We start from the raw sequence: 25,966 nt of genomic DNA on the forward strand, positions 1-25,966 counted from the left end.
AACAAGCAATAAATTTGCTATTGTAAGCAAACTAGCTGTTCTGAGGCATAACAGGTTAAATACAACAGTAATGATCATATGGTGAATATGGTGCCTACTGTTCAATATATAAAAGCATTATAAGAACATGCTATACTTTGATTTCATCCCTATTTCTCTCTTCATATATATTTTACCTGGTCTTAGAATGAGGTAAAATAGTACAAATAATAAAAGATTGCTGTAATAAATTCACAGACATGTTACCTTGCCTACACATAAAATTTGGATTTAGGTTTGAAAGGACTCAATTAAATCCATCATTTTCCATCTATCTTTTGTGTATGAATATTTATGTATATATCTGTGTAGATGCTGATGCACATGCATGTTCATGTCAGGTGTCTTTCTCAAAAGGTTCTTCACCTGTACTTTGGGACAGGGTCTTTCAATGAATATGGAGTTCATCAATTCAGCTCAGCTGGCTGACCAAAGAACTTCAGGGTTCTGGCAGTCTCTGCCAGCAAGTGCTGAGACACCAGCTGCCATACACAGGCTTTTGAGTTGGCTTCTAAGGATTTGAACGCAGAACTTCATGGTTACACAATGGGAAATTTACTGACTTAACCATCACCCCAGCCATCACTTCTCATATTTTTTTGACCAGAATTCCCTAACTTTTGATAGTGGAATGTACACTATTTAAAACAAAACAAAACAAAACAAAAACTGTTCAAAAATATTACTTCTAAGTAGAAACTGACAATGATTTACTAGTATTCAAAGTAAGTCACTAAGAATTTATATGGACATTCAAAGTGCAAACAGCTAAAATATGGGGAACAATTATAAGATAATTAAATGAAAACTCTGGAAAACTGACATTTCAGTCAACTCCCTATATTAACTTTTCTATAACAATTATTCTGTGATATTCTTCCTTCAGTGACTAAAAGCACTTAATATTGAGAAGAGCAGGGAAGCATCAGAAAGTGAATCTTCTGCTGTAGAACAATTTATAACTTTATTCCTTTTTAAACCATAGCAGGCTATTTGGAAGGGAACTGTATTTGTAAACAAGCATATTCTCATATTTTGCTAGACTTCTGGATCATCTTGTTTTAATGTGGACATAATTCTAAGAGGGAAAAAGTATTTGACAGTTAACACCCCCCTGTCCCTCAAGAGTTCAGTACAGCAATTTTAGAAAGCACTTACTTAATCATTTCAAAAAGCTTTGGATCTGAAACCTTGATATTTCGTGCCATATTCCAGGAAAGATGAACCATGGGTACTATTGACTTCACACTTTGCAATTTGTTCCATTCGTACCGTTCCACTGCCAACTTATACTGGCAGGCTGGGGGGAAAATTAAAAAAAAAAAACAAAAACTAAACTTTCAAAAGATGTGAAGATAACCATTATCACGTCATGAAAATCTCAAAGCACTACAAAAAACATTAATTTCTCCCTCCCCCCCTCGAGACAAGGGTTTCTCTGTAAACTCTGGCTGTCCTAAAACTCACTCCACAGACCAAGCTGGGATTAAAGGCTTGTGCCACCACTGCCCGGCTTACAAAAATAATTTTTATGTTTTGTGATAATTTTTTATCCATTATCTCATTTGATTCTTAGCATTTCCTTATTGATTTTATTTTCATCACTAGATGAAGAAATCGAGGACCGGAAAAATCAAGTAACTTGCCCAAACTCACATAAGCCAAGTCCTAGTCTAAATCCAGGTCTTTCTGGCTCCAAAGGCCACATTCTTAATCTCTAAAGATAGGCATAATTCAAATTGTATTTCATAATCCAATACAGAAGAAAAAAGAAAATCTAAAAGAATGTATTTTTACTTAGTTTTTTTTCTCCCTTAAGAGGCCCCTTCATAAAGCAAAATCAATGACTCTAAAAATTATTACAAGTATATCTTCCATGTACAACTATATAGACCTTTCATTTGCTAAGGATTTATGGTTTTAGATTATATAGTTAATTATCATTTAACTTTTATAATAAAAATTTGTAATAAAAATTTTTTCCTTCTAAATCCATTTATTAGTCTTTTTTAAAAGGTCAAATCTTTTTTCAAGCATATTTTTTTAAAATACCTGTAAGTGGACCAACATTCCAAGCAATGTTGTTGCACCAGCCAATAGCTTGAACCCAATGAACAGTGCCTGCATTTATCCAGACCAGATCTCCCGGTCGCTGAATAAACCTATACACTGGAACATTTGCTTCATAAAGATCTTCAAGGTTGGGCCACCAAGAACCCATTAAGAAATTTAAATTATTTCTGAAATAAGAAAAACAGAGCAAATGGATCAAGGGCTCTAATAAATTCTTTATAAAAGAATGTCAAAAGTTTCTTAATACTAATTAATTTCAATAAAACTTAACTGATAGAGTAATAAAAACTGCTCTATGCACGAAAAGAGTAAAATTAATTATAGTAAAGTACAGGAAGACTTATCTAAAGATAGCATTACTTGTTGAATTTATTTCTTCAAGATTCAAGTGAAAATCTGTAGCTACTTTGAAGTAGCACATATTTTTAACTTCTAATATCATTTTACTAAGTCCCCACTTTTAGTCGCTGAACCCTTCTCTTTTTCTTGAAACAAAACCTGAAGCAGTTAATTAAGTTTTATAAAAAGCCTTTTTAAAAAAAGATGCCAGTTTTAAAAAGAATTTATATCATGAAATGGTAAAGAGTAATATGTTCAAGCTTGAGTTATTCCCAATAAGCATGTTCACTTACAGAGTTTCCTTCACTTTCTGAAAATATTTATGAAATCTTTTTTCTAAGAATGTATGCCTTATAAATAAGAACTTGAATGTATCATTTTAAAAATGAAACTAATAACTCAAAATTTCTAACCTCTAAATACATGCCTACTACTATATTTCACAGAGTGGTTTCATGATACCTTTAAAAGTTTTCTCATAAAGTAATAGGTTCGGAATCAATTTAACACACATTTTTCCACTAAATGGTAACTAAAAGCTGAGTGTATATCTACATTAGGCTATCGAGTTTGGTAAGTTGTCCTTTACAATACTGTTTTGTAATAATTATGTTTAAATAAAATTCAGTTTGAAAACCTACTTTTCACAGAAGTCATTCAAAACACCCCAGTAACCTTCAGGAACAACAAACCATTCACAGTCACCTGGGCCAATATTTATATTAACTGAACAGAAGTTATTATTTTCTTGATGACCTAAAAGGCAAAAAGAAAAATAAATCAACATACTATTAATTCTATAGAAAATGCGTCTTTATTTAACATTTTAAAGGTTTCATGTCTATAGACAATGTTAAAGATTCAGTTCTTTATAGTGATAAGTCTGGCTTTATGACTGAGTTAGGTCAACTACTCCTAAGTTATCCAGTAAGGGCTAACATGGAAGGCAAAGTAGAATTTAGGCTCTGATAAGTTGCCTGGCTCAGTTATAACATTAACCAAAGCAAGCTGTAAAACATTTTTAGTTCACCTTCCTTAGAAATAAGAATAAATATTAACAATTTCTATACAATTGTTATTTTGAAGATAAATGAAATAATGATTAGAATGGTGTCTAATAAACAATATACATTAGTTGTAGATGCCATTACTTTTTTCTTTTTCATTGTGAACAAAGCCTGGCTTTAAAAACATAGCTACTTAGGCCAGATATATGCCTCAGTGCTTAAGAGTCCATTGTGCTCTTGCAGAGGACTTGGACTGGTGGCAGCAGAAAATAGCAAAATAGAGAAGATCCTCCCTCTTTCTCCATACATGAAGATCAACTTTATCAGAACACACGGAGATAATCATAGGTTGACTGTCAGGAAATAAATACCAAAAGAAAGGTAACTTAAAGTTAGTAGACATTTGTAGTATAATACTTTGTATCTTGCCTTCCCTGCATTGCTGGTTAACTGATGAATTTAAAACACAAAATTTGTATTTTTGGTGTAGCACCCAGGTCCTTTGGAGGAAAACAAACTTTGTTCCCAAAGAATTATTATTTTGTTTTATTTTCACTTAACTAAGGAGTCACCAAGGAACTGAGGCAAGGACTTCTTGCTTCACGTCATCTCAGGGCAAGCAATATAATGGTACTTAGTAGTTACTTTAAGTATGTATTTGGAAATGTACCACAGTATGGATCCTAAATAAAAATGAGCTCTAGTTACAGTCAGAGCTACTAAATAAACCTTAATTGTCTATACAAAATTCTAAAGAGTAAAGACTAAACACAACCCTGTAGTTTAAAATATACAGTCTGATTGTAAAGCTAAAACAACTATCACTTGTACTTATGTAACTCCAGAACAACTTTAATACAAGACACACAAAAATGTTATTTCTTATAGTGTACTGATTAAACTATACACATTTCTTGTAAGACCATGCAATCTAATACAAAAAACCTTTTTACAATGTGAGTTGGAAGTGGTAGCAATTGCAGAGTATACACTAGATTTCAAATATGTGGTATAAAAAATGTGAAACATCTTTATAATTTTGTATTGATTATATGTTTATATTTTGGGTGTTAAAGGAAAAAATTAACTTCATTTACTCTTTGTACTTTAATATATCAAAGTGACTTTTTAAATTATATATAATTTGCATTATATTTCTATTGGACACCACTACCTTCAAGGAATTCTTCAGGTAATTCCTTGGAGAGAATAGAAGAAAAGTTGTTACCAATGACCTCAGACAGGGGATTACTACATAATATAAAGAACCAAAAATATTAAATTCTTCTTCCTAATCATCAAATAAATAGGCTAATGGAACTAGTATTTTAAAAGAAGCAAATAAATACTTGAAAAACTGTTTGGCATCCTTAGACATCAGGAAAATGCAAAATTAAAACTGTTTTGAAATTGCTGTCTCTCAACCCAGACAAAATGAGTATGAAGAAATCAAGAGACAAAAAGTGCTGGTAAGGATATAGGAAAAGCGGAACCCTTATATACTTCTGATGGCAATGTAAACCAGTGTGGCTACTATGGAAATCAGTATAGAGATTCCTCAAAAACTACAAGCACAACTTCTGGACCCTCACGCTGTAATGTTCACACTGACTGCTGCACTATTTATACATGGAACCAGCCTAGATAAAAGAAATTAAAGAAATCCTACTACATCTACAGAACATGAATTTTACTCAGCTGTAAGAATGAAATTACCACACTCACAGGAAAATAGATGGAATTAGAGATTATTATGCTATATGACATGAGCAGGTTTAAGAAAGACATGTATTACATTTTCTTTTATGTATGGAATCTATTTTTAAATTAATATTAAAATGATTTAAAGACGATAACAAAATGTTTTTCTTTTTTTTTTTTAAAAAAAAAAAAAGATTTATTTATTTTGTTCACAGTGTTCTGTCTGCATGTGTGCCTGTAAGCCAGAAGAGGGCACCAGATTTCATTACAGATGGTTGTGAGCCACTATGTGGTTGCTGGGAGTTGAACTCAGGACCTCTGGAAGAACAATCAGTACTCTTAACCTCTGAGTCATCTCTCCAGCCCCAACAAAATGTTTTCTGATGCAGGTACTTAGCATTCCTCAGAGCCTTCTGATTGCCCCCAGCAAATAAAAATCTACAAATGGGGCATGGGAGTCCAGGGCCATTGCTCAGCACATAAAAATGTTTATTAATCAATCAGGACAACCAGAGTTCAATCCTCTAGATCCACATGGTAGAAGGACAGAAACTGACTCTGGCGAGTTATTTCTGACTTTCACATGTATGCCATGGCACATATATGCAGGCTTGTGCAAACATATGTGGACATACACAATAAATGTAATAAAATATTAAAAAATATTCAGAACTGTATAGGCACAAGCAACAAATATTCTCCATACTTATTATTTCCTAAGATTTATAATGAAAAATTCTTTTCAATTAGGGCATATTATTTGCAGAAAATAATTCAAACTGGATGGTTTTTAAAACAGAATCAATCTGATAATAAAGACAGAAGAAAATAAGTGAGTTCAAATAGCTTGCCCAATATTTATATTGCTGTCTCTCTTGCCATTGATGCTAGAATTTTTTGTCCTTTATCAAACTATGAAATGACACGAGAATAAACTGCAATAAATGGTTTTACTACATAAGATTCCCCTGGAAAACAATTTGTATTGTTTGTTGGTTTAATAATATTCATTCTTAGATCTTACATCTCCAAAGATGGAATACATAGTCTACAAATGATACTTGTCTGGACAGTCAGAGATAGCAACCAATGATCTCTATTAGTCAAAAGCAACATGGTTCTACTTTGAAATAATTCTTAAGCTATGATTCATTAAGGTGACAAAGAAAAAAAGCAGTTTGGATTAAGCTAGGTTTACTTCAAGTAAAAGACTGAAAATACAAGACAGAGATATGCAACTTATAGGTACTTTATTTCTTATCAGTAACTGTACTAATTCATTGATGCTAGGATTATAGTGATTGCTAAATATTTCAAAATATTACTCGGCAGTTTCATGTCAATCCATGGGCCCCGAAGAATAAAATACATTAGTGGTAGATTGAAATATGAAAGCTGAAAATTAAACCACTTGACATGAATAAAACAATTCAAAGAAAAAATATGACTTGCAAGAGTACACAGTGTAACTGGTGGCAAAGTCCACATGATGAACCCAGTAATTATTCCATATTAAATGCTTTTGAAACTACCATTTGCAACCTAACCAGAGGATTGTAATCACAGTTTCTTTTTAAAACTAAACAGAAAGGAAAATGTATTTTTCAAGTGAGGCTGTTGTCACATACATGACATGTACTAGGCCATGATATAAAGTAAGACATTCTATTATGACTGTGATTTTAAAAACTGTTACAAAACACTGTACACATGCCATTTTTAGAAGTATGCAGAAACAACAGTTGTTGGACTACAGGGTGCCCTAATGAACTTTTAAGAAAAAAGTATTAGTAGCAGATTTGAAAGATATCAAAGGGAAAAAAAATCTTGACCTAAGTCCTGTTAAAAGCATCAAATCTTATAAGAATAATCCTTTTTAGTTCTATTCATTTTAAACAGAAAGATTCTGATTCTCTTCATATGCATCATGTTTTATGATATATTAAGTTTACCTGGCGTTCTGCTTCCTGGAACTTTCATATATAGTTGAACTGTGTTCATGCCCAGTATTGTATGACCAACATGGCTTAGAAGATTTCCTGCTGATACGACACGCACAAAAGCAGGAAGTTTAGTCAGCTCATGTAACTGCAGTTTCCACCTATAAAGAAAAAAAAAAGAGTAATGCCTTGCTTTTATGTTCCAATGAGAAAAAAAAATCTATAAACATTTTGCTTTCAAATAAGAAATAATGGAATATCTAAATTAACCTACCAATGAAAAATAGCATTAAAATTATAGACCTAGAACATAATGAAAAATTACCTACCATAAAGTTAGGGTATCAGTGGGAAAAGAAGGATATAACAGTCTTAAATAAAAAAAATAATTTAACTGTAAAGTCTAGTAAAATTATTTAGTTTATTTTACATCGATTTATAAAAAAATGATAAGGAATAAAACAGAAGAGATTGTAAACAATTCTAAACCAGAGCAAGGACACGTCTTTGCATCAGTTCACAGAACTATCCCAAGGACTTACTTTTTGTCATCAGACAGGTCAATGTTGGTCCCAAACTTAATGGTTTTAAAGGGTCCTTTTCTCCTTTTCCCAGAACTTAAAAAGAAAGAAGCAAAATTACAAGTGCATCTTTTAAACAGAAATATTAAGTAGAAATGAAAAATGACTTACTTATCTGATGATGTAGATTCATTATCAGAATGGTCTTTATGGTGACTTCTTTTCTCATTTTCTTCCTAAAAATTAGTAAAAGGCATTTTAGCTTAGTATTTCACATATCTGGTGACTCTTTCCCCATGCTACTAAATGACAGATTCTCACAGTAGCTCTATTGGCAAGGAGAGAAAACTGATGTAATTCACTTTAACTCAATGCAATTTGCAGGACAGGTTTTAGTTTATAGAAAGGGACAGTGGAAGTGGCTAGTGTATGTCAACTTGACAGAAGGTAGAGTTATCTAAAAGGAGGGAACCTCAACTGAGAAAATGTTTCTGTAAGATTCCTTAAAGCTGTGGGGCATTTTCTTAATTAGTGGCCGATGGGATAGGGCCTAGCTCATTGCGAGTTGTGCCATCCTAAGCTGGTGGTCCTGGGTTGTGTAAGAAAGCAGGCTGAGCAAGCCAGGGAGAAGCAAGTCAGTAAGCAGCATCACTTCATGGCCTCTGCACCAGCTCTTGCCTCGAGGTTCCTGCCTGACTTCCTTTGATGATATAATAAGTCAAATAAACCCTTTCCTCCCCAAGTTGCGTCAGTCAAGGTGTTTCAATTCAGCAACAGAAACTCTACTTAAGACAATAACCCAAATATATAATTTCATGTAAAAAGGTTGTCTGGACTAAAAATGTGAACTCAGAGAAACATTTTAAATATTTTTAAAGAGCTAAGCAAATCTAGTAAACTAAATTAAATTTCCTGTGCAAAAGATATGAACAAACAACTCAGCACAAGGCAGTATTAGAGTAATATTTCAAACTCACTTCTGTGGATGTTTTATCTCCAGTTTGTGGGAGGACTCATAAAGCTCTCATTATAGTACATGATTTTAGTAATGTTGAAACATCTTACTAGGCAGTAATTCCCTCTCTGAACAATACTTACTGAATCAACTCACAGGTTTGTTTAAAGTAAACTGGGTAGCACTTATTATTATATTTTATGTAACATAATATAATCTGATGACATCTACTTTCAAAACTTCAAAATGAAATAATTTTAAAATATCTAAAAATAATCTCCAGGAAGCAAACACTTACTCTCAATGATTCTTGGAATGAGGATGCTTGGTACTGAGCATATTTAGCAATTGTAGTATGAGATCTATTACTTTCACAATGCCAGATTTTCTTGGTTCCAGTAGGGTCCCAGTTTTCATCAGCTGGTTGTAACAACTGTGTTCTCACTTCTACCATATGTTCATTGTTAGCTTCCACCAAAGTTTTAGTAGAGAAAAGTCCCAGGTCTTTATTACAAGTAAGCCATAAATAAATAAAAGAAGTCAACAAAAGCAAAGCAAAAAATGCATCCAACAAGCTCTCCCGCCCCTCACCGTTTTTTTAAAAGAGAAAGCATTTTATAGTAATATATCCAAGTTCCCCTAAAAACTGACTAGGTCATCTATACACTCTGAAGGCCAAGGTATTCCCAATGTTCATGGTGTTCCAACAAAGAGTCAAGAGTCCAATGGTCAAATTTTTCATGTACTTAATCTGTGTGGGCACTAGCAAATATCAATGGGGCTATAGTACATTATTTGAAGAGTATACTAAATTTCACTTACATTTTATATTCAAAATTTTCCTGGTAGTAAACATAAGCCACTATTATAAAACTTGATAAAAGTAAAAGCTAAATTAAAAAAAAATTGCCAGCAACTAACATCATCACCATTATGCACTCAAATCATGAACCTCAAGTAAAATTAATCATGATCCTCCATCCATATTAGAATAAAAATGTGTATGTGAATGGTAGTGGGTGGTAACGATACTCTCTACTGGTGTTTTAAAAGGTTAAAAGACAACATGCATAGAAAACATTTTTCCTTAAGCGTACCTAATTTAAGAGCTCCAGCAAGGCCACGTATTACTGTAACAGGGTTGTTTGGATTTGTACAAAATTGATGTAATGGAGGAAAGAAAGCATCACGTTTATTTTCCAACTGTAAAATTAAAATATGTGGTTATATCTCAGGAAAACACAGCTTTTAACTTAAATATTATGTCTCAGATTCACTGCCTATCAATCTATTCTATTTCATGCATTTATATTTCTTTTCTATTTTCTAGTACTTTTGCATTTGGTTTTAATTATGACTAGATAGTAAGTAACCACATATATTTTTGTGTACTACATGTTGAACAAATTATGAAGCAGAAATTACATTTAAATTTCAAAACCAAAGTGCTTTAAGTACAATTGGACCTTAAAAAGGAAGAAAAACAAGGAGCAAGAGTAGGGAGATTGGTTCAGCCTCCATTAAGGCCTTCAGTCCAGCATCCCTGAGAGCAAGAAATCACAAAGTATAAGTTGGTTTGTAGGTTCATGATAGTGTTTTTGACATCCATGGGGCTCTGGGTTTTATCTTCAATACTGCCCCTATTGAAAAACCAAAAAGTAAAAGAGTTAAAAGATCCTATATAGAAGCTGAGAGTGGTAGCAGTCATCTTCAATCCCAGTACCCAGGAGTCAGAAATAGGCATATCTCTAAGTTCGAGATCAGTTAAAGTGATAGAGTCCCTTTGACCAAAAATAAAATTGTTTTTGCTTGGAGATATAGCTCAGATATTATGAGCACTTATTGCCCTTGCAGAAAAAGGACCTGACCTTGATTCCCAGACTTATGGCTCACCTGTAACTCCAGCTCCTGGGGACACCTACACTTACATGTAATCACCTACACTCACTTAATCTTCCATTCACGTAATTAAAAATAAGAAAATTGAATCTTAAAAAGAGTCTGTATGATTCCATACATTCTTATGTAACATTACTTATGAACTTAGATAAATAATTTATCAGGCAAGATTGGAAGCTTGCTAAAGGAGAGAATATGAAGCTCAATGGTAGACTACTTAAAAAGCCTAGGATTCATCCCTAGGAGGAGGAAACCAGGCAACAAATGAAACAATTACTGAGAAAAGAGACAGAGTTTGGTGGTATAATAGTTGCATTAGTATGTTAACATACTAACACTAGCACCACTACCCAAGTTAATAATTGACTGATCGATTATCCTAGCACGTGGATTAACCTTGAGGTCTTGATAAATGAAATAAGTTAGTCATAGAAAAAATAGTGGTTCCATTATATAAAGTAGTGAAATGCATGAAAACAGAATTGTGACAGCCAGGACTTAAGGAAAAGAGGATGCTCCATGGTTAGACACTGGCCAGAAAATAAATTCTCAAGAGAGGTTATACAACAACAAGAGTGTGTTTAATACTACTTAACTATATACTCAGTTAGGGAAGAGATGGTGGATTTTGTCATGCTTTAAAAACTTAGGAAGAAATCAAAATTTGTCGAACAAATTCAAAAATCATTTTCACAGATGTATGGCCATTTAAACTATATCACTATAACTTTGTGTATTTAATTTTTTTCTTTCACATGGGAAGGTAGTAGGAAGATATTAATACAGTAGCAGGACTTATTTGTGAAAAACACAATTGAGAATTGTTTTTATAGCTGGGCAGTGGTGGCTCATGCCTTTAATTTTAGAACTCAGGAGGCAGAGGCAGGCACATCTCTGTGAGTTCTAGGCCAGCCTGGTCTACATAGCTAGTTCCGGGGCAGCCAGGGCTGTTAAAGTGAAAACCTGTCTCAAAAAACAAACAAAGAGAGCAAGAGAAAAAAAATCTATGAAAAAACTGATAGTTTTAAATATGATAAATAGCTTACAAAGATTTTTGGTGACACATATATACCAATTATTATATATTTTTTAAATCTAGGCATGCTGGATTTAAAAATCAATTCTTATTTCATGTATATGAGTGTTTTGCCTGTGCATATAGATACCATGTGAATGACTGGTACCATGGAGGTCAGAAGAGGGTATCAGGTCTCCTGCGAGTTATGGGTGGTTGAAACATCATGTAGGTATAGGTGACGGAACCTGGGCCTTCTGGAAGAGTAACAAGTGCTCTTAACTGCTGAGCCATCTCTCCAGCTCCAATGTCCACATTCTTAAAATGTCTACTATTTTTTTGCTTTGTTTAATTTGAAGGTATTTCTTTTAGCATATGTATGAAACATAATGAATGCTAAGGTCCAACAATTAGTAGATTTAAAACCCAGTTTACAAAGAAAAAAATAAGCGAAATAATTCCAAGCAGCTTTGGTTTAATGCTGCTCAAAATTAAGGCAGAGAAAGCATTTTTCCCTTATTCTAGTTCAGCCTATAGTCAGAGAGGAACAATGGGTATATAGTAGTAATGCTATAAAGTACTTGACGAGAATATGCAAAGCCCTGGATTTAGTTTCCAGCACAGAAAAAAAAATAAACTAATAGAAAAAAAAAAAAAAAAAAAAGAAACTAAATTTTCTAATATAATCATAGTTAATAGCTGAGCATGTATTTGCAAAATAGCATAAAAGCTTTTTCAATACATCTTTCATGTTGTTGCTTAATATTCACACTGCTGCCAATAACTGTAATATTTGCTAAAGAGTATCCATGGTGACCTAAAAGATTTTTACAAGAGACAACTAAAAGCAAACATTGGTTTGGCTGAAATTTAGTCAATTCAGACTCACATAAATACTAGGAGTAGGTGGATTCAACTTGTCCTTTGGCAAGGGAGGGTATGGTGAAGATGGTGGTCTTGGAGGTGGACATTTATCCAACAAAATGTTACTGTTAGACAGGCCATTTTTACCTAGATTCCTTTAAAAATAACAAAAAGGAGAAAAAAATCAGCTTTACATTTACATAGAAGGCAAAAAAATTCTGAACTAACTTCTAATTAAATGAATAGGCATTTTTATAAATCCATGAATTTCGGATCCAGTGGAAACAAGAAAAATTATTTCTGCAAATACTTATTTTGATTCCTATATCTTACATTGAAGTAAAATAAACGCACATATGGAGCATAGAAAACAATCCTTATTTTGTTTGTGATTTCTTTATCTAAATACAAAAATAAGTTGTAATTTCCTTTCTATCATCAGAATCTTTCCCATTCAAGGTTAATATAGTGCAACCAAGAAAAAGTCCCAATAGGTCATATTAATTAGTTTCTTACTGTGCTTCAAAAACTATCTGCCTGTTAAAAGCAAGTCTGAAACAGACAGAAATTTCTCTAAAACAGATGCATACAGTCATCTATATAAGAGACTATAAACATTTCCTACTTAACTACACTCATAATCTTAGTAGATACTTAGATACCGGGTATTCACGTCATCTTCTGAACACTGCTTTAGAACACCTTAAGCCAGAAATAATGAAACTTCATCTTAATAACCCAAAGTGGACAGAAAAGTAGAAAGCAAAGTTATGAAATAAGATGGCGACAGAGAGGATTCAAAAAACACATAATTTTAAATAGTTTTCTCCCATTTTGGAACAACCATACTTAGTAGAGAAATTATGGTAAAGTGTTCTGTGAGTAAATCAAATATTCTTCAAATCTTCTCTAAAAAGCTCCTAAACCATAGATCCCAGGTCTCCTAATGCCATGCCTGTGTGACTTTCTGGAAGCCTTATGCCAGTACAGGCTACTATCAATGAAACACCCCCTTACTTGTAAACAAAATTTCTTTTCTTTAAGCTTCAGAAGATTGATCTCCAACATAAAGAAGTGACTTCCTATATCATCATTTACAAATTCATGCCGAGATTGATTGAAATAACCCAGTGTTTTGGTGTATCTAGCTACTTATAACACAAAATATCTATAATGAGGCAAAATTGTTTTTATAAATTAAGTTTAATACAAAACTATTAGAATATACTCAAGTGAATGTCCTAATGTCCCCATCAGCAACAAAAAACTAAGATAAAAGAGCATCATCCTTAACACACTAAAAACATACAATCAACTAGGTACTCCATAGCATAAAATTTTATTAACAAAAACTGCTCTTTCACATTGCTCATAACTTGTGGGCCATAACATAGCTCCAGAATCATCTCCCACCCCCCTTTAAATGACATCTCAGTTTCTCCCTGTTTTTATTTTGTTGCTGTTGTTAAAACAAATGTCCTGAGTGTCTAGAGAGAGTGGACAAGCCCCTGCTTTAGCAGAGTAGAAAGAGAACTAGAAAAGGAGGGCAGAGAGCAGATCAGTCAAGGGAGAGGCAGACAGAAGATAAGCATACTGGAAAGGAATCAAGGTATTGTGTCTCCAGTCAGCTATGGCTATTGAACTGGACACTTAAAGGTAACTTGTAGACAAAAAGACTAATGCCTCTAAATTCAAAATTTCTAAAAAACGAATTTTAGATGTTCACGAACCCTACTATATGATTTATTTTTTTAAATTTAGAGATCTAATGTGTTAAACGCTGACATGAAAAAAAATCACATTAAGTTAGGACTGGTCAAGTGTGGTGAAGCACACCTTTAATTCCAGCACTTAGGTGGCATCCTGGTCTTCAGAGCGAGTTCAAGGCCAGAGAAAGCCTGCTCATGTCTCCCCTACCCCCACTTCCCCACCAAAAACAGTTAAGATTAGTGACAGTAGTTGTCATATTGTAGGCCACTCAGGAAAATGATACCAGCAAGATGGCCTAAACAAAGAAAATAATAAGAAATATAAAAGTAACCACCTGATAGTTAAAAAATTGACAGAAAATAATGACAATCAATCCATGATAAAACACAGGCCAGAAGACATTTAAACACTTCAACTCAATTTTTTTTTTAAAAAAACTTTAGTATATTAAAGTTCCAGTGTCACAATTGAAGTGATAAATTAAGATTAATTAAAATTTATTTTAAACGAAATTCTTCCCAATAAGTAGCAAATTTACTTTAAACTAATTCTTCCCCATAAGTTACCCATAAACAACATATTCTACAAAATAAAATTCAATTTTATATAAACAATTCACTAGTGACAAACACTTAATGGTAGATCCAAGATACAGTATAATAAAACAATCTAAACAGCAGAAAAGATAATGACACTTTTAGATAATAAATAAGACACACTAGTACTGGCAGTTAAATGGGAATTGTTTCAAATTTTAAAATAAAATTGTTATATTAAGTGGCCAATGTCAACAGACTCAATGCTTATATTTTCTATTTACAGAATGCTAATTTTCTGTTTTTTTGATTAAACTTGCAACCAAATGAAGACCCTTTAAAAACCTACATCACTGCCTCAACTTAAAATTTAATGTAGTAGAAAAGTATGCAGAATTCCTTTTTGTGATTATTCCAAACAGTGTTAACACTCAAGATTTATTCATACACAGGGGATGACAAATACAAGTCAAGGAGAAAACTTAAACGTGCCATGCACAATGAAAAGACCATTAAGAATCTCTATCTCCAAATACTACAGAAAGATGGTGCTAGCCAATCAGACTGGTCCTCTGATGATGAGGTCTTTTTCCCCCTTTAGGAGACTAATTTTCCTCTAAGTTTGAAGGTTTAGCCTTCCAAAACTAACATGAATATGCTTTTCCTTTTATGAATGGCTAGCAGGCTGCCCTAATCTCTATTGTTCTTTACTTCTTCCTATTTCCTTTATAACTTCTTGTAGAGTCATGAAGTGTAAACCAGAGACTAATCTTGATGACTGTTGAGGTCTACCTCTAGTCTAACATTTAGTGAGTCCAAAACTAAAATAAACAATAGGCTCTTCAAGGCCTTGTTTTTTAGTCAAATGTGATTTAACTGAGTCTCATTTCCATCCCCAGAGCAGACAATAACACTGAAACCAGCAACTGTAGTAACCAGTAGAGGGCAGTAAGAGCACGTTAGATTAAGTTACAGAAGTTTCATTCAAACATTACCAACCTTCCAAGTTTTTACTTTAGATGACTGATTACACTATCTTTTATTTCCCAGATCTTGATCAGATAAATTGTCAAACATTTTCACTCTGTGATTAACTTTCCCACACTAACCTGCAAGCTTTCAGAACTTCTGCTGAGCTGGGATATATGGACACAGACATTGATGGTATGATCTGAGGACTAGGTTTGTGGCTAACTAGAAGCAGATCTGTTTTAATGGGGCTCTGAGATTCTTCCATTCCTTCTCCATTAATTGTGTGCAGCCCACTGTGAGGGCTGTTAAGGCTGGTAACACTGTTTGTGGTTGTCTGCTCGGTGGATTTAGGAGAAGGTGTTGCTGTGGAAATGGCTGAAGATGGTGAAGAGGCAACAGAATTATCAGTCTTTGTATGGACAGTAGGGTGGATGTTATTGACTTTGTCACAGGTTCCAGGACCCACATTGTTATTAGCTTTTCCCATCAACAAGGCAGAGAGCTGAGGATTGTCTGAACTTAGTAAACCTGGTGACTTAGAATCTCCATGGCTAGGACTGCAAACAGCATCTGCCATCACCTGATGGACATGATTAGGAAGTCCCTCAACACTGGCAGTGCTGTTAGGTGTCTCTCCAGTATGCCTGCTTGTTTCAGGCATGGTCAATGTGTTTCCTGAAGGCTTGCTCTCTTTGGTTAAGGTAATGCCTTGTTGTCCACCTGAGGTAGCAGTATGAGAGGAGAGGTGATTGAGAGCAGCCCCCTGTGTTACTGAATTGCTAGGCAGGGTGGGATGTCCATTCTGATTTTGAATACCAGAGCCAGCTGCCTGGAGATGCTGGGAAGGCCCAGTGGAAGAGAGAGGTCGTTCATCATTAGGACCTGCCAAATGTGAACTCTGACCTTTGTGAAGCCCCTAAAAAGAAAAATAGACAGTTTAAATCTTATGTTAAACTCAGAGCATACACAGAATTCTAAGTATTATAGGTAAAAGTCACTAAGGAAAATTATCTGTATAATTTGACAGAGTTCCTAAAGTTATCAAAAAAGTACTTACAGTTAGCGAAAAGAATTTCCCTAATTAGTATGGCATACATTAATTTACAGAAAGCACTAGGAATGCTAACTTAAGTTTTAAAACTAGTACTTTCATTCCTAAGATCAAACATGGACAGACATACGATATCATTAATAATTAAACAAGAAATATGACAAACCAACTAATGGGTCTGTGATCTATTAAGAGATTAATTCTACAGAAAGCAAATTTATTTTGGCTTCAAAGTTACTATATATTTAAAGTTACTGTATATATAGTCCTCTCTAATGCAACTAATGTTAAAGCACCTATCCTCTAGAGCAAAGCTACTAAAATTGTTTAAAGACACTATTAAAAAGTTCTTACCCACTCAACCTATGTATTTTTTTTTTTAAAAAAAATCATATGTCTAAGCCAATTACTTAGAGATAAGCTGCAATTTTCATGAACTTTGTTAAACCCATTGGGAAATATCTGCCAGGGTAGCATACTAGAGTTAATAAAAGTGTTAAGTACAGAAGAAGATCACTTAATATATCTAGTGGAATTTTTATCTTATAAGATAAATGAGATTAAGATGTTTAATTTTTACCTGAAAATTTCCCCCAATATCACAATTTTCATTTTATTTTACTGACAAAAAAATTAAATGGAAATGCTAATTTTTCAGCCACACAATTAACACTGGAATTGGGAAACAATAATTTCATAGTTTCAAAATTGTTATAATTTCAGATAAAAACAGTATGTGTGGGACTCATTCAATTATAAGTATATATTTCATCTTACATCCCTAGTAACTGAACAAAGAAATTAGGACTATATTGTGACTTGAGAATGACTTTAATAGCAGAGTTGAGAGCTTTTTTGACAGGTAACATTTAACGTGGCAATAATAAACCATCAAGGAATAAAAATTAGCTATTGATACATTAAACAGTAAATTTAATCCCTAGTAAAAATAAGCAACCATAACCCTGAAATCAGCTTAAAAAATGAAAATGTAATGTTTGTATTAAAGAACTTTACCATAACACAAAACAAAACCCAGTAACATTACAAGTTGAATATAGTTTAGTATATTGAAGAGTATAATTAGATTATCAAGTAAGCAACTACAAGTTCAGTAATAATATCAGTTAAAAGATGAATCATAGAGCTGAGTGTGGAAGCCAACATTTTTAGTCCCAGTACACAGGAGGGAGATACAGGATGATCAAGTGTTCAGTCATCCCCAGATAGCTGGAGGCCAGCCTAAGCTGGAGTATATGACATCTTGTCTAACAAAAAAGCAAAACAAAACAAAAAGGTTAAAACCTTTAAGTTATACGGGAAAATTCTCATTAAAAAGAAGTTACAAATATTTCAATAACTAAACTACCCAAGAAAGTCTTAGGTGAACCAAGTTTCTATTTAATATTTGTCAGAGGCTTCTCAACAAATACACTATTATAAAGTGCAAACGTGACAAAAATATTTAATCATCTCTCTGTACATCAAGGCATTTTAAATTACAAATTCAGAAAATGTTTATATAATGAATTTTTTAAAGCCTGCCTAATCTATCATACTAACATCAGAGGCTCAAGATCTCCAGCTGCGGTATTATAAAGCAACTCCAGGAGGGAAACTTTTTACCTGGAATTAGTTCAACATTTTTAGACAGTTTTCTTATTTCATTACAACTATACTGTAAGGCTCCTGCAGGCACTGAGCATGAGGGACTGGGACACCCTGCCATTCAGTGACATACAGAAGAAGTCTTTTGGCCTGCAAAATCATTAGGATCAGGTCAAGTATTTGTTTCCTGGGACAGAGACGGCTATGTCATAGGCAAGGATATCCTGAACTTGAGTTCCTCCTACATCAGCTTCCTGGATTTCAGGTTAGGATTAGAGAGGCATGAGTCACCACAATCAGTTAGAATTTCTTGTTTTATTTTAATGTTTACCAGATTTCTAAAATATGATTGAGTATTTTTGAAAATTTCAGCAATTGAGCAAGCCTGAGATGTAGAGGGGAAGAAAAATAAGAGAACTATACTTCATAAGCATAACAAAGGCTCCAATTTACGTAACTGCCAATTATACTTTAGGCATTTTTATAGAAGTTTCACGTTGTCCTTAACAATCTTTTAATGTTTAAAGATACCAAATTCCCAAAACATACCCTCTCATCTAACAATTCTTTCCTCTATTTTGTCAATCTCGCTACTGAATGTTTCCCATTAGCTTTCACTGCTATTTTGCATTTTAATTTAAAATATGAATAAACCAAAATCTGAATTCTATTTCTCCTTTAGCTACCCTCTCCCTTATGTGCATAACCAACATGGTTGTAAATGTCCTGTGGGAACTATCCATATCTGCCACTTCCAGTTTTATCTGCCCTTTAACCTTTTCACACAATTAGGTTTCATCTGCAACAATCCACTGAAATTGCTCCTATTCAAAAGTTCCCAAATCATCTCTGTATAGAGTCAAACAGACCTTGTAACTCATCTGGTATAACACAGTATTTGCTTATTTTTATTCTACTCTTTAAAACTGCAACAAACAAACATAACCCTTTGCATCAGGCTATTAGAAAGAAGAAAGAAATGTGCAACACAGGTTATGGTATGGATTTTGGTTGCATTTATTAATTTCCCAACTCCAGGAATGTCACCTCAAATGATCACCTTACTGGATTGTGGTGGTTTGAATAAAAATGGCCTCCACAGGCTCATAAGTTCAAAATTAGTCACCAAGGTATGACAAAATTTAAAATTAAAAGGATTAGGAGGTGAGGCCTTGTTGGGGTAGGTGTGGCCTTGTTGGAGAAAGTGTGCCACTGAGGGTGAGCTCTGAGGTTTCAAGAACAGAAGCCAGGCTCAGTAGCTCTCTCTCTTCTTGCTGCCTTCAGATCTAGATGTAGAACTCTTCTCAGCTACCATGTCTATCTGTGTGCTGCCATGCTCCCTACCATGAGGACAATGGACTCTGAAATTGTAAGCAAGTCCCAATTAAATGGTTTCTTTTATAACAATTGCCATGGTCGCAATGCATCTTCACTGACAAAGACACAAATCTAACGTCCTTTATGATATATACTTTGATCAATACCTTCTTGAAATATAAGATATGGCTCATATTCTCCTCAATGCCCAATACCTCACAGCTCAATCCTTTATTCTAGTCTTGACAGTTCTTTAATTTCCTGTCTGGCAAATTACAAAAGGACCTTATGGTTCAATCTTGAATTCTTTTCCCAATCAGTTCCCACCGTCTGTAATCTTACCCAGTCTCAATTATTCTTGCTTATCAAGATAGCTTAAAATTAGACTTTTCTTTCTCATACTCCATTTTGTCATTTTATTCTCTTCTCATACTCATTCTTTCTATACACAGATGTTGATCACTATCTACTACTACAAAAATAGGCATTTATGAGGCCACTATAAATTAGAAGTGGTATGGGCGGTTATACAATTTATTTTCTTCACTAATAAATTTTCCAGTTATTTCCATCTGTGGAAATGTTATCAAGGAAAGAAAATATATACATATAAACTGAATTGAAACACAGCAACAACAGTGTAGAACTAAGTAATTCATATAAAAATAGTTCCTCAAACACTTAACATGCACAAACCAAATAAAGACAAATTATTATATGAGAAGTCAACGAAAGCAATTAGTCTTTCTATTACCTGAGTGGAGTTAGATAGTTGGTTTTTCCACGGCTCCTCTGTGCTGCCGGTCAGGTTTGTGCGGTTATGAGGTAGAGTGGGTGCGTTTCGCTGCAAGTAAGGCACGTTTCCATTACTTCCACTTCCTGTTATGTGATTATTGCCTATCAAAATAGTGTCTGTACTTCCCAGCGTTCTTGGTGTGCTACAGGGAACATGACCTGCAGAAAAGGGTCCATTGGCCAAAGACTGCCCAGGACAGGTAGGACGGACTACAGACTGAGAGACACTAGGCATTCTGGTCAGAGCAAGCTGTGACGGTTGGCCAGAGACTGAGTTTGTAGGCAGTGATGAGTCAACTGTTGGCCCATTAGGAATTCCAGTAGGCCGTACCTGTGCAACTCCTGTTTGTCTCATCTGCAGGAAACAAATGAAAAGCAAATAAATACAGTGTGTATAGTCCAGAGGGGAGAGACTCAGAATGTAAAGATGAATAATCATAGGCTCTGATCTGATCTCAACACTTCATTTCTCTAGGTTAAAAACCATCGACTCCAAAAACAAAAAACTATATGTAAGCTTCCTAGGAAAAGCAGAAATGTTTCATATTAAGGAAACATCTTGTTAGTAATGACAAAAAAAGGGCAGCTAAATCTATGGCAAACTCTGAAATTCATACTTCTTCCAAGGAACATCAGATTTTTATTCTAAGGTGGGTCTAGTGGAGCAGGCCTAAAACCCCAACTATTTAGAAGGTCGAGGCAAAAGGATCTAAACTTCAAGGTCAACTCAGCAACTTAGACCTTATATGTGTTGGGGGAAAGGGGCGCAGGACACAGGAGGGTTATTGTAGCTTAGCAGTAGTGGTAGCTCCTTTAACATGTACAAGGCCCTTGGTTCAACCCTGAGTAAACAACAATAACAATAATAATAAAGACAGAGAATCTATAGTATGACAGATCGTTTAAAGAACACAAATTATAAAGTAAATTTTAAAAAATTAATAAAAAAACTAAGGAAGACATATAAAACCTAAACTAGGTTTAATATATTTTACTAAGTACTAAAAACATAAATAAAATACCATGGAATTAAATAATAAAAAAAGCTTAAAATTAAATCAGTAGATGTTCTTTTCTTAAAAAACTCCATTACCTAGAATTTTAAGAAGCATAGACCACAAAATTCTACCAAATATAAGTAGACATGAGTATGGGTGAGTTCTGAAATGATGCTATAGTAAAAGTACATAAAATTCTACCAAATTTTAGAGGGAAAATGCTATACACACTTGGTGTTGCTGCATTAAGACAAACTGACTTTCCAGCTGTTCCAGCATTAGTTTCTGTGCTGGGTTTAAATTATTTCTATTTGCACGGAGCTGTTCCAAGTGCTAGGGGGAAAAAAAAGGGAGAATATAATTAAAGACATATCTAATAAACAAGCTAACAAATCTGTGAAACCTTTATCTGAACTAATTAGAAAAACTCAGAACCACTATCAGGTTGGACACTGATTTCTGAACAACAATAATCTAATTCCAATCTTAAAAGTTTTTTTTAAAAAAGTTCAAGAAACCAAAGAAAGAACTGAGCATTCATCTGAATATGGTTTATTATAATGTGATCTTTGTAAGAGATGGACATGAAATTTTACTAACAGTAATTTTCAGTGTTCATGAAGAAAACACTTCAAGTTTATAAGATAAATGCTCCAAAAAACATTGAATAGAACAGGAAAAGTTTGAAGACATTCTGAATGTCTAAAACTAGTGATCAACTAAGCAATAGTGTTGTATCTAGATAAAGAAATAGGAGCTGTTCATTTTTAAGACCCCTAGTGAATTCCTAAAAAAAAATATATAGAAAAGCTAAACTTACAGTTTAATGCTTTTTCAGTCACAACACCACTGCACACTGTGGGGATAGCTTGTGCAGTATTAGGTGTGACAGTAAAATTAGTATAAATGTTTCTTCATTCACAACTTCAGGTAAGAATGCAATATTTACCACCAAACAGCTACCTAAGCTTAGGATTATATAGGATATTTTTCTCTTATTAAATAAAGAACTTTTACCTGCTCACCCAGAGAAAGCACTGTGTGTCTTCTCTTTGTTATTCTACACATGTTGGCATCATTATTTTTGTGGTTTATGGTTATTATTAATGCCAGAATCATGATACTAAAACAGATGTTTTGATAAATGAGGTGGCTACTAAGTGACTGGGGCCAATTAGCATTAACAGGCTGAACACATTGGACAATGAGATGATTGATGTCACTGCTGGTATAGATAAGGATTTCATTGTGCTACTAGAATGCTATAATTTAAAAAGTTATCATGGGTTTATTCCTGAAAATTTTCACTTAGTATTTTTGGACCAGAGGTTTAAGTTAAATAACTTGTAAATAAATATACAACACACCTCTGCAAAAACAGGCTAAGAAACAAGTAATGCCAGAAAACTTGGGGGGTGGGGTGGGGGCTGAGGTAAAGAAGTTGTCAGTGGGTTAGAGTAGAAGGTAAAAGAAGACTTTATCCTACATAATCTATATCCATGCTTTATGTATATGAATGCATTGCCTGTTCCCAAAAGAGAAGCAAACTAGAAACAAATGGGAAACAAGATTGAATTATCTTCATTATTCTGGTAAACGTGTAATCACTTCATTCAACTTTAAGAATTTCTAAAAGTTCACTATTTCTGCCACATAACTTTTCTTAAAAACATGTTTTACACACCTGTAATTTCTGTGGTGTCAAACACCATGAATGAGCTTGTTGCTGTACAGGAGGATGGGGCGCAGCATGGCCACCACTCCAATTATCAGTAGAATTCTGAGGAAAATTGATAAAAAGAAACATTAAAGACTATTTAGTTAAGACAATAGGTTAACATTAATTAATGAAGGCCAAAAGATTACAAATTAGAATATTTATATATAAGAAAATCATTACATTCATTAAAAATAACTTACATGCACATTAAACTTGATAGTCATAACATTTTTAAAAATGCTGATTCTGTAATAAACCACCCCCCAAAAAGCCCACCCCTAAACTATGGCCCAAATGACTAGCCTATATACCACACTATCCACTAGGTTCATTATTAAACATAGTTCAATGTTGGCAAAAGTGATGATGAAAAGTGTGCTGATACCTTAACGGCAGGGAAATGGATAAAATGATTTGATGAATGCAAATTTATCCCTACTTTATTTAATATGATTCTAAGACTTTGGGATGGGGAAACTCAAACCTTTTACTATTCTGATGTCCACAGATTTAAAGTAAAGGACAGAAAATGTTCAAACTGCGCAATTAGAGGGCAGTTGGAGCTCCTTTTTTTGACTGGGATTTTTTATTTCTCTAGGACATATACCTTTGTTGGACTAGATGTTCTTTTCCTCTTGGCAGGACTGGACAGGTCATCTACTTGGCTAGGAGGAATCATGTGTAGTGGCAAAGACTGCTGTGAAATTGGTGTTTGACTGAGGCCTAATACAGGTTCAGTATTTGGATGATGAGGTTTACATGCCTAAGAATCACAGAAGGAAGACAAAAACGGGTGCTATATATTCTTACTTCATTCCTTCAAATTATAAAACTCACAAGTTGCATACTTTTCAAAGTTATGTGGACATCTCTGATTGCGATTACTTAAGGTCAAAAATCAATGAATCATCATCAATGGAGGAATGTGTACCTTCCTTTGAAAATCTTTTAAAAATTAAATGAACTGCTGCAGCATTATTTTGAGAAATCTTGCAAAATCATGAAAATGCACAAAGGTTCTAAGTTGGTACCCCCAAATTTTGTCCCATACCAGAGGGAATTTTATTTTCATCTAGATTCCCTTAGCACTTAAATGAAAAGGCTATTATTCATTAATAAAAGCCTTATATGCTTACTTAAAATAAGCTTGACTACTACAGATTGAAAAGAACCCTTAAAGCTGGGCACCTGCAGAACATAACCCAACTTCTCACCTGCTGTGCTGTGTTCATGGCACCCTGCCTGGAGGTAAGCTCTGCGGGGATTGGTAGGCTCCATGCCTCCTCAATACTAGGAAGTAATTTAGTTTTATTCTGTAGACTACCTTGTGGAAGGTTACACAACTGAGCCTAGGAAAAATTATGTAAAAAGCAAATTTAACACAAGCCTACTTGAGTAAGAGTAAGTCCACTAAATCTTCCTAAGTGCTAATTGTTTTTAAAAGAAAATCGATTCTAAACTTGGGGCTTTAGAAAGATACTAAGTATAAAGAGGGTTACCAGAATATAAACCTTTGTGAAAATCAAAATATAGCTATGCTGTTTCCAGGGTTCTCATTAGCTGTCTTCTCATGAAATTTGAAGCAAGAGTGAAAGACAGTGTTTGTGTTCTTTTCTTTAAAATGCTATGGCAACTTAAAAATGTAGACAGTACACTGAAAAAAAACTTATGTAAATTAATATGCATCAAAGTGCAAAAGAGCATTTTTAAAAAAATATTGCTTATCTCACTTAAAATGGAAAGTAAAACAGTATTGCAAAGCTATGGTATGTTTACAAAATATGGAAACAGATTTTAGACATCCAAAGCCAACTAGACAAAATTTCCAGCCACCCTATTCCTGCCTGAGTGTTCTGGGGAAATATGTGGCTTTAAAAAATTGATATTTAAAATTTTTACCTGTAAATATTTAATCCGTGCTGCAAGTGCAGAGGTATTACTACAATTTTTGCTTCTAGTTGCATTTAAATAGCATTTAATAGCATCCTGAGGCTGGTTACAGGATTCATAGAGAGTGCCTAGATCCATCCAGGCTGCAGCATGGCCATGATCCAACTGTACAGCACAAATATAGGCCTGTAAAGCATCCATAGGCTGATTTTGTTGTTGATAGAGCACACTAAAAAGAGAAATTAAGAAAAAATAAGTCAATTAAGAATAACTGGTTTCATAGCATGATTTTTATTACAAAGTGCATTATGTGATGCAGTCTTACCCTATTGAACACCATGTATCTGCACTTGCTTCTGATTTATCAATAGACTGCCTGTAAGATATAAAGGCATCCTGAACTTTCCCAATACTTGAATAGCACCTGAGAAGAAGAGGGAAGGGTGGAATGTAAGAAAATTCCATCAATACCAAAACAAATTACATTTGTTTAAAAAGGGTTATATGCCAAAGCAACATTTTTTAAATGTATTATGCTAATATATCTAGGTACATGGGTATATATGTACAAGGATATTGCAATATATAATAATAACTAGAAATTCAAAACTGTATTTAGTTTCCTTAAGCATGCTAAAGTATACTGCATTGATACAATCTATTAAAATGAGTAGAACAGACTTCATAATTGATTATTATATATGCACTGAAGTGCGGCCACAACTTAGTTGCAAAATGCGATTAAACAGTGAAAGGGAAAAGCTAGAGATGTAGCTCATTAGCAGTAGTAGAGAGCTTGCCTAGGCCCAGAACCCTCTCTCTCAAAAGAGAAGAAAAAGAAAGAAGGAAAGGGTAGAATATGATTTTTGTCACAAAAGGAAATGAAGTTGATTGGAGAATATGATGAATAAAAAGATGAGGCAATCCCAGCACTCGGGAGGCAGAGGCAGGCGGATCTCTGTGAGTTCGAGACCAGCCTGGTCTACAAGAGCTAGTTCCAGGACAGGCTCCAAAAC

General features: G+C 34.0%; 1 protein-coding gene across 8 annotated transcripts in view; it reads right to left on the bottom strand.

Annotated features, from left to right (window-relative positions):
- The window catches only part of Kdm6a (lysine demethylase 6A), a 128,351-nt gene that overhangs the window by 15,992 nt on the left and 86,393 nt on the right, over positions 1 to 25,966 (bottom strand). For 2 of the 8 annotated variants that reach the window (XM_013350659.2, XM_005358937.3), the window contains exons 11-27: positions 25,276 to 25,374; positions 24,960 to 25,179; positions 24,275 to 24,409; positions 23,668 to 23,823; positions 23,025 to 23,120; positions 21,572 to 21,673; positions 20,302 to 20,697; positions 15,709 to 16,487; positions 12,379 to 12,508; positions 9,673 to 9,778; positions 8,874 to 9,079; positions 7,792 to 7,856; positions 7,642 to 7,716; positions 7,112 to 7,260; positions 3,093 to 3,207; positions 2,092 to 2,279; positions 1,198 to 1,339 (exon numbers count right to left, since the gene is read on the bottom strand). In XM_013350659.2, coding sequence (XP_013206113.1) covers positions 1,198 to 1,339; positions 2,092 to 2,279; positions 3,093 to 3,207; positions 7,112 to 7,260; positions 7,642 to 7,716; positions 7,792 to 7,856; positions 8,874 to 9,079; positions 9,673 to 9,778; positions 12,379 to 12,508; positions 15,709 to 16,487; positions 20,302 to 20,697; positions 21,572 to 21,673; positions 23,025 to 23,120; positions 23,668 to 23,823; positions 24,275 to 24,409; positions 24,960 to 25,179; positions 25,276 to 25,374 — 3,159 coding nt within the window. The remainder of the gene's footprint in view (positions 1 to 1,197; positions 1,340 to 2,091; positions 2,280 to 3,092; positions 3,208 to 7,111; positions 7,261 to 7,641; positions 7,717 to 7,791; positions 7,857 to 8,873; positions 9,080 to 9,672; positions 9,779 to 12,378; positions 12,509 to 15,708; positions 16,488 to 20,301; positions 20,698 to 21,571; positions 21,674 to 23,024; positions 23,121 to 23,667; positions 23,824 to 24,274; positions 24,410 to 24,959; positions 25,180 to 25,275; positions 25,375 to 25,966) is intronic. The other 6 variants (XM_026784716.1, XM_026784717.1, XM_005358938.3 and 3 more) reach the window with 3 other exon arrangements.

Source organism: Microtus ochrogaster, chromosome X (genome assembly GCF_000317375.1).
Source record: "Microtus ochrogaster isolate Prairie Vole_2 chromosome X, MicOch1.0, whole genome shotgun sequence".
NCBI lineage: Eukaryota > Metazoa > Chordata > Mammalia > Rodentia > Cricetidae > Microtus > Microtus ochrogaster.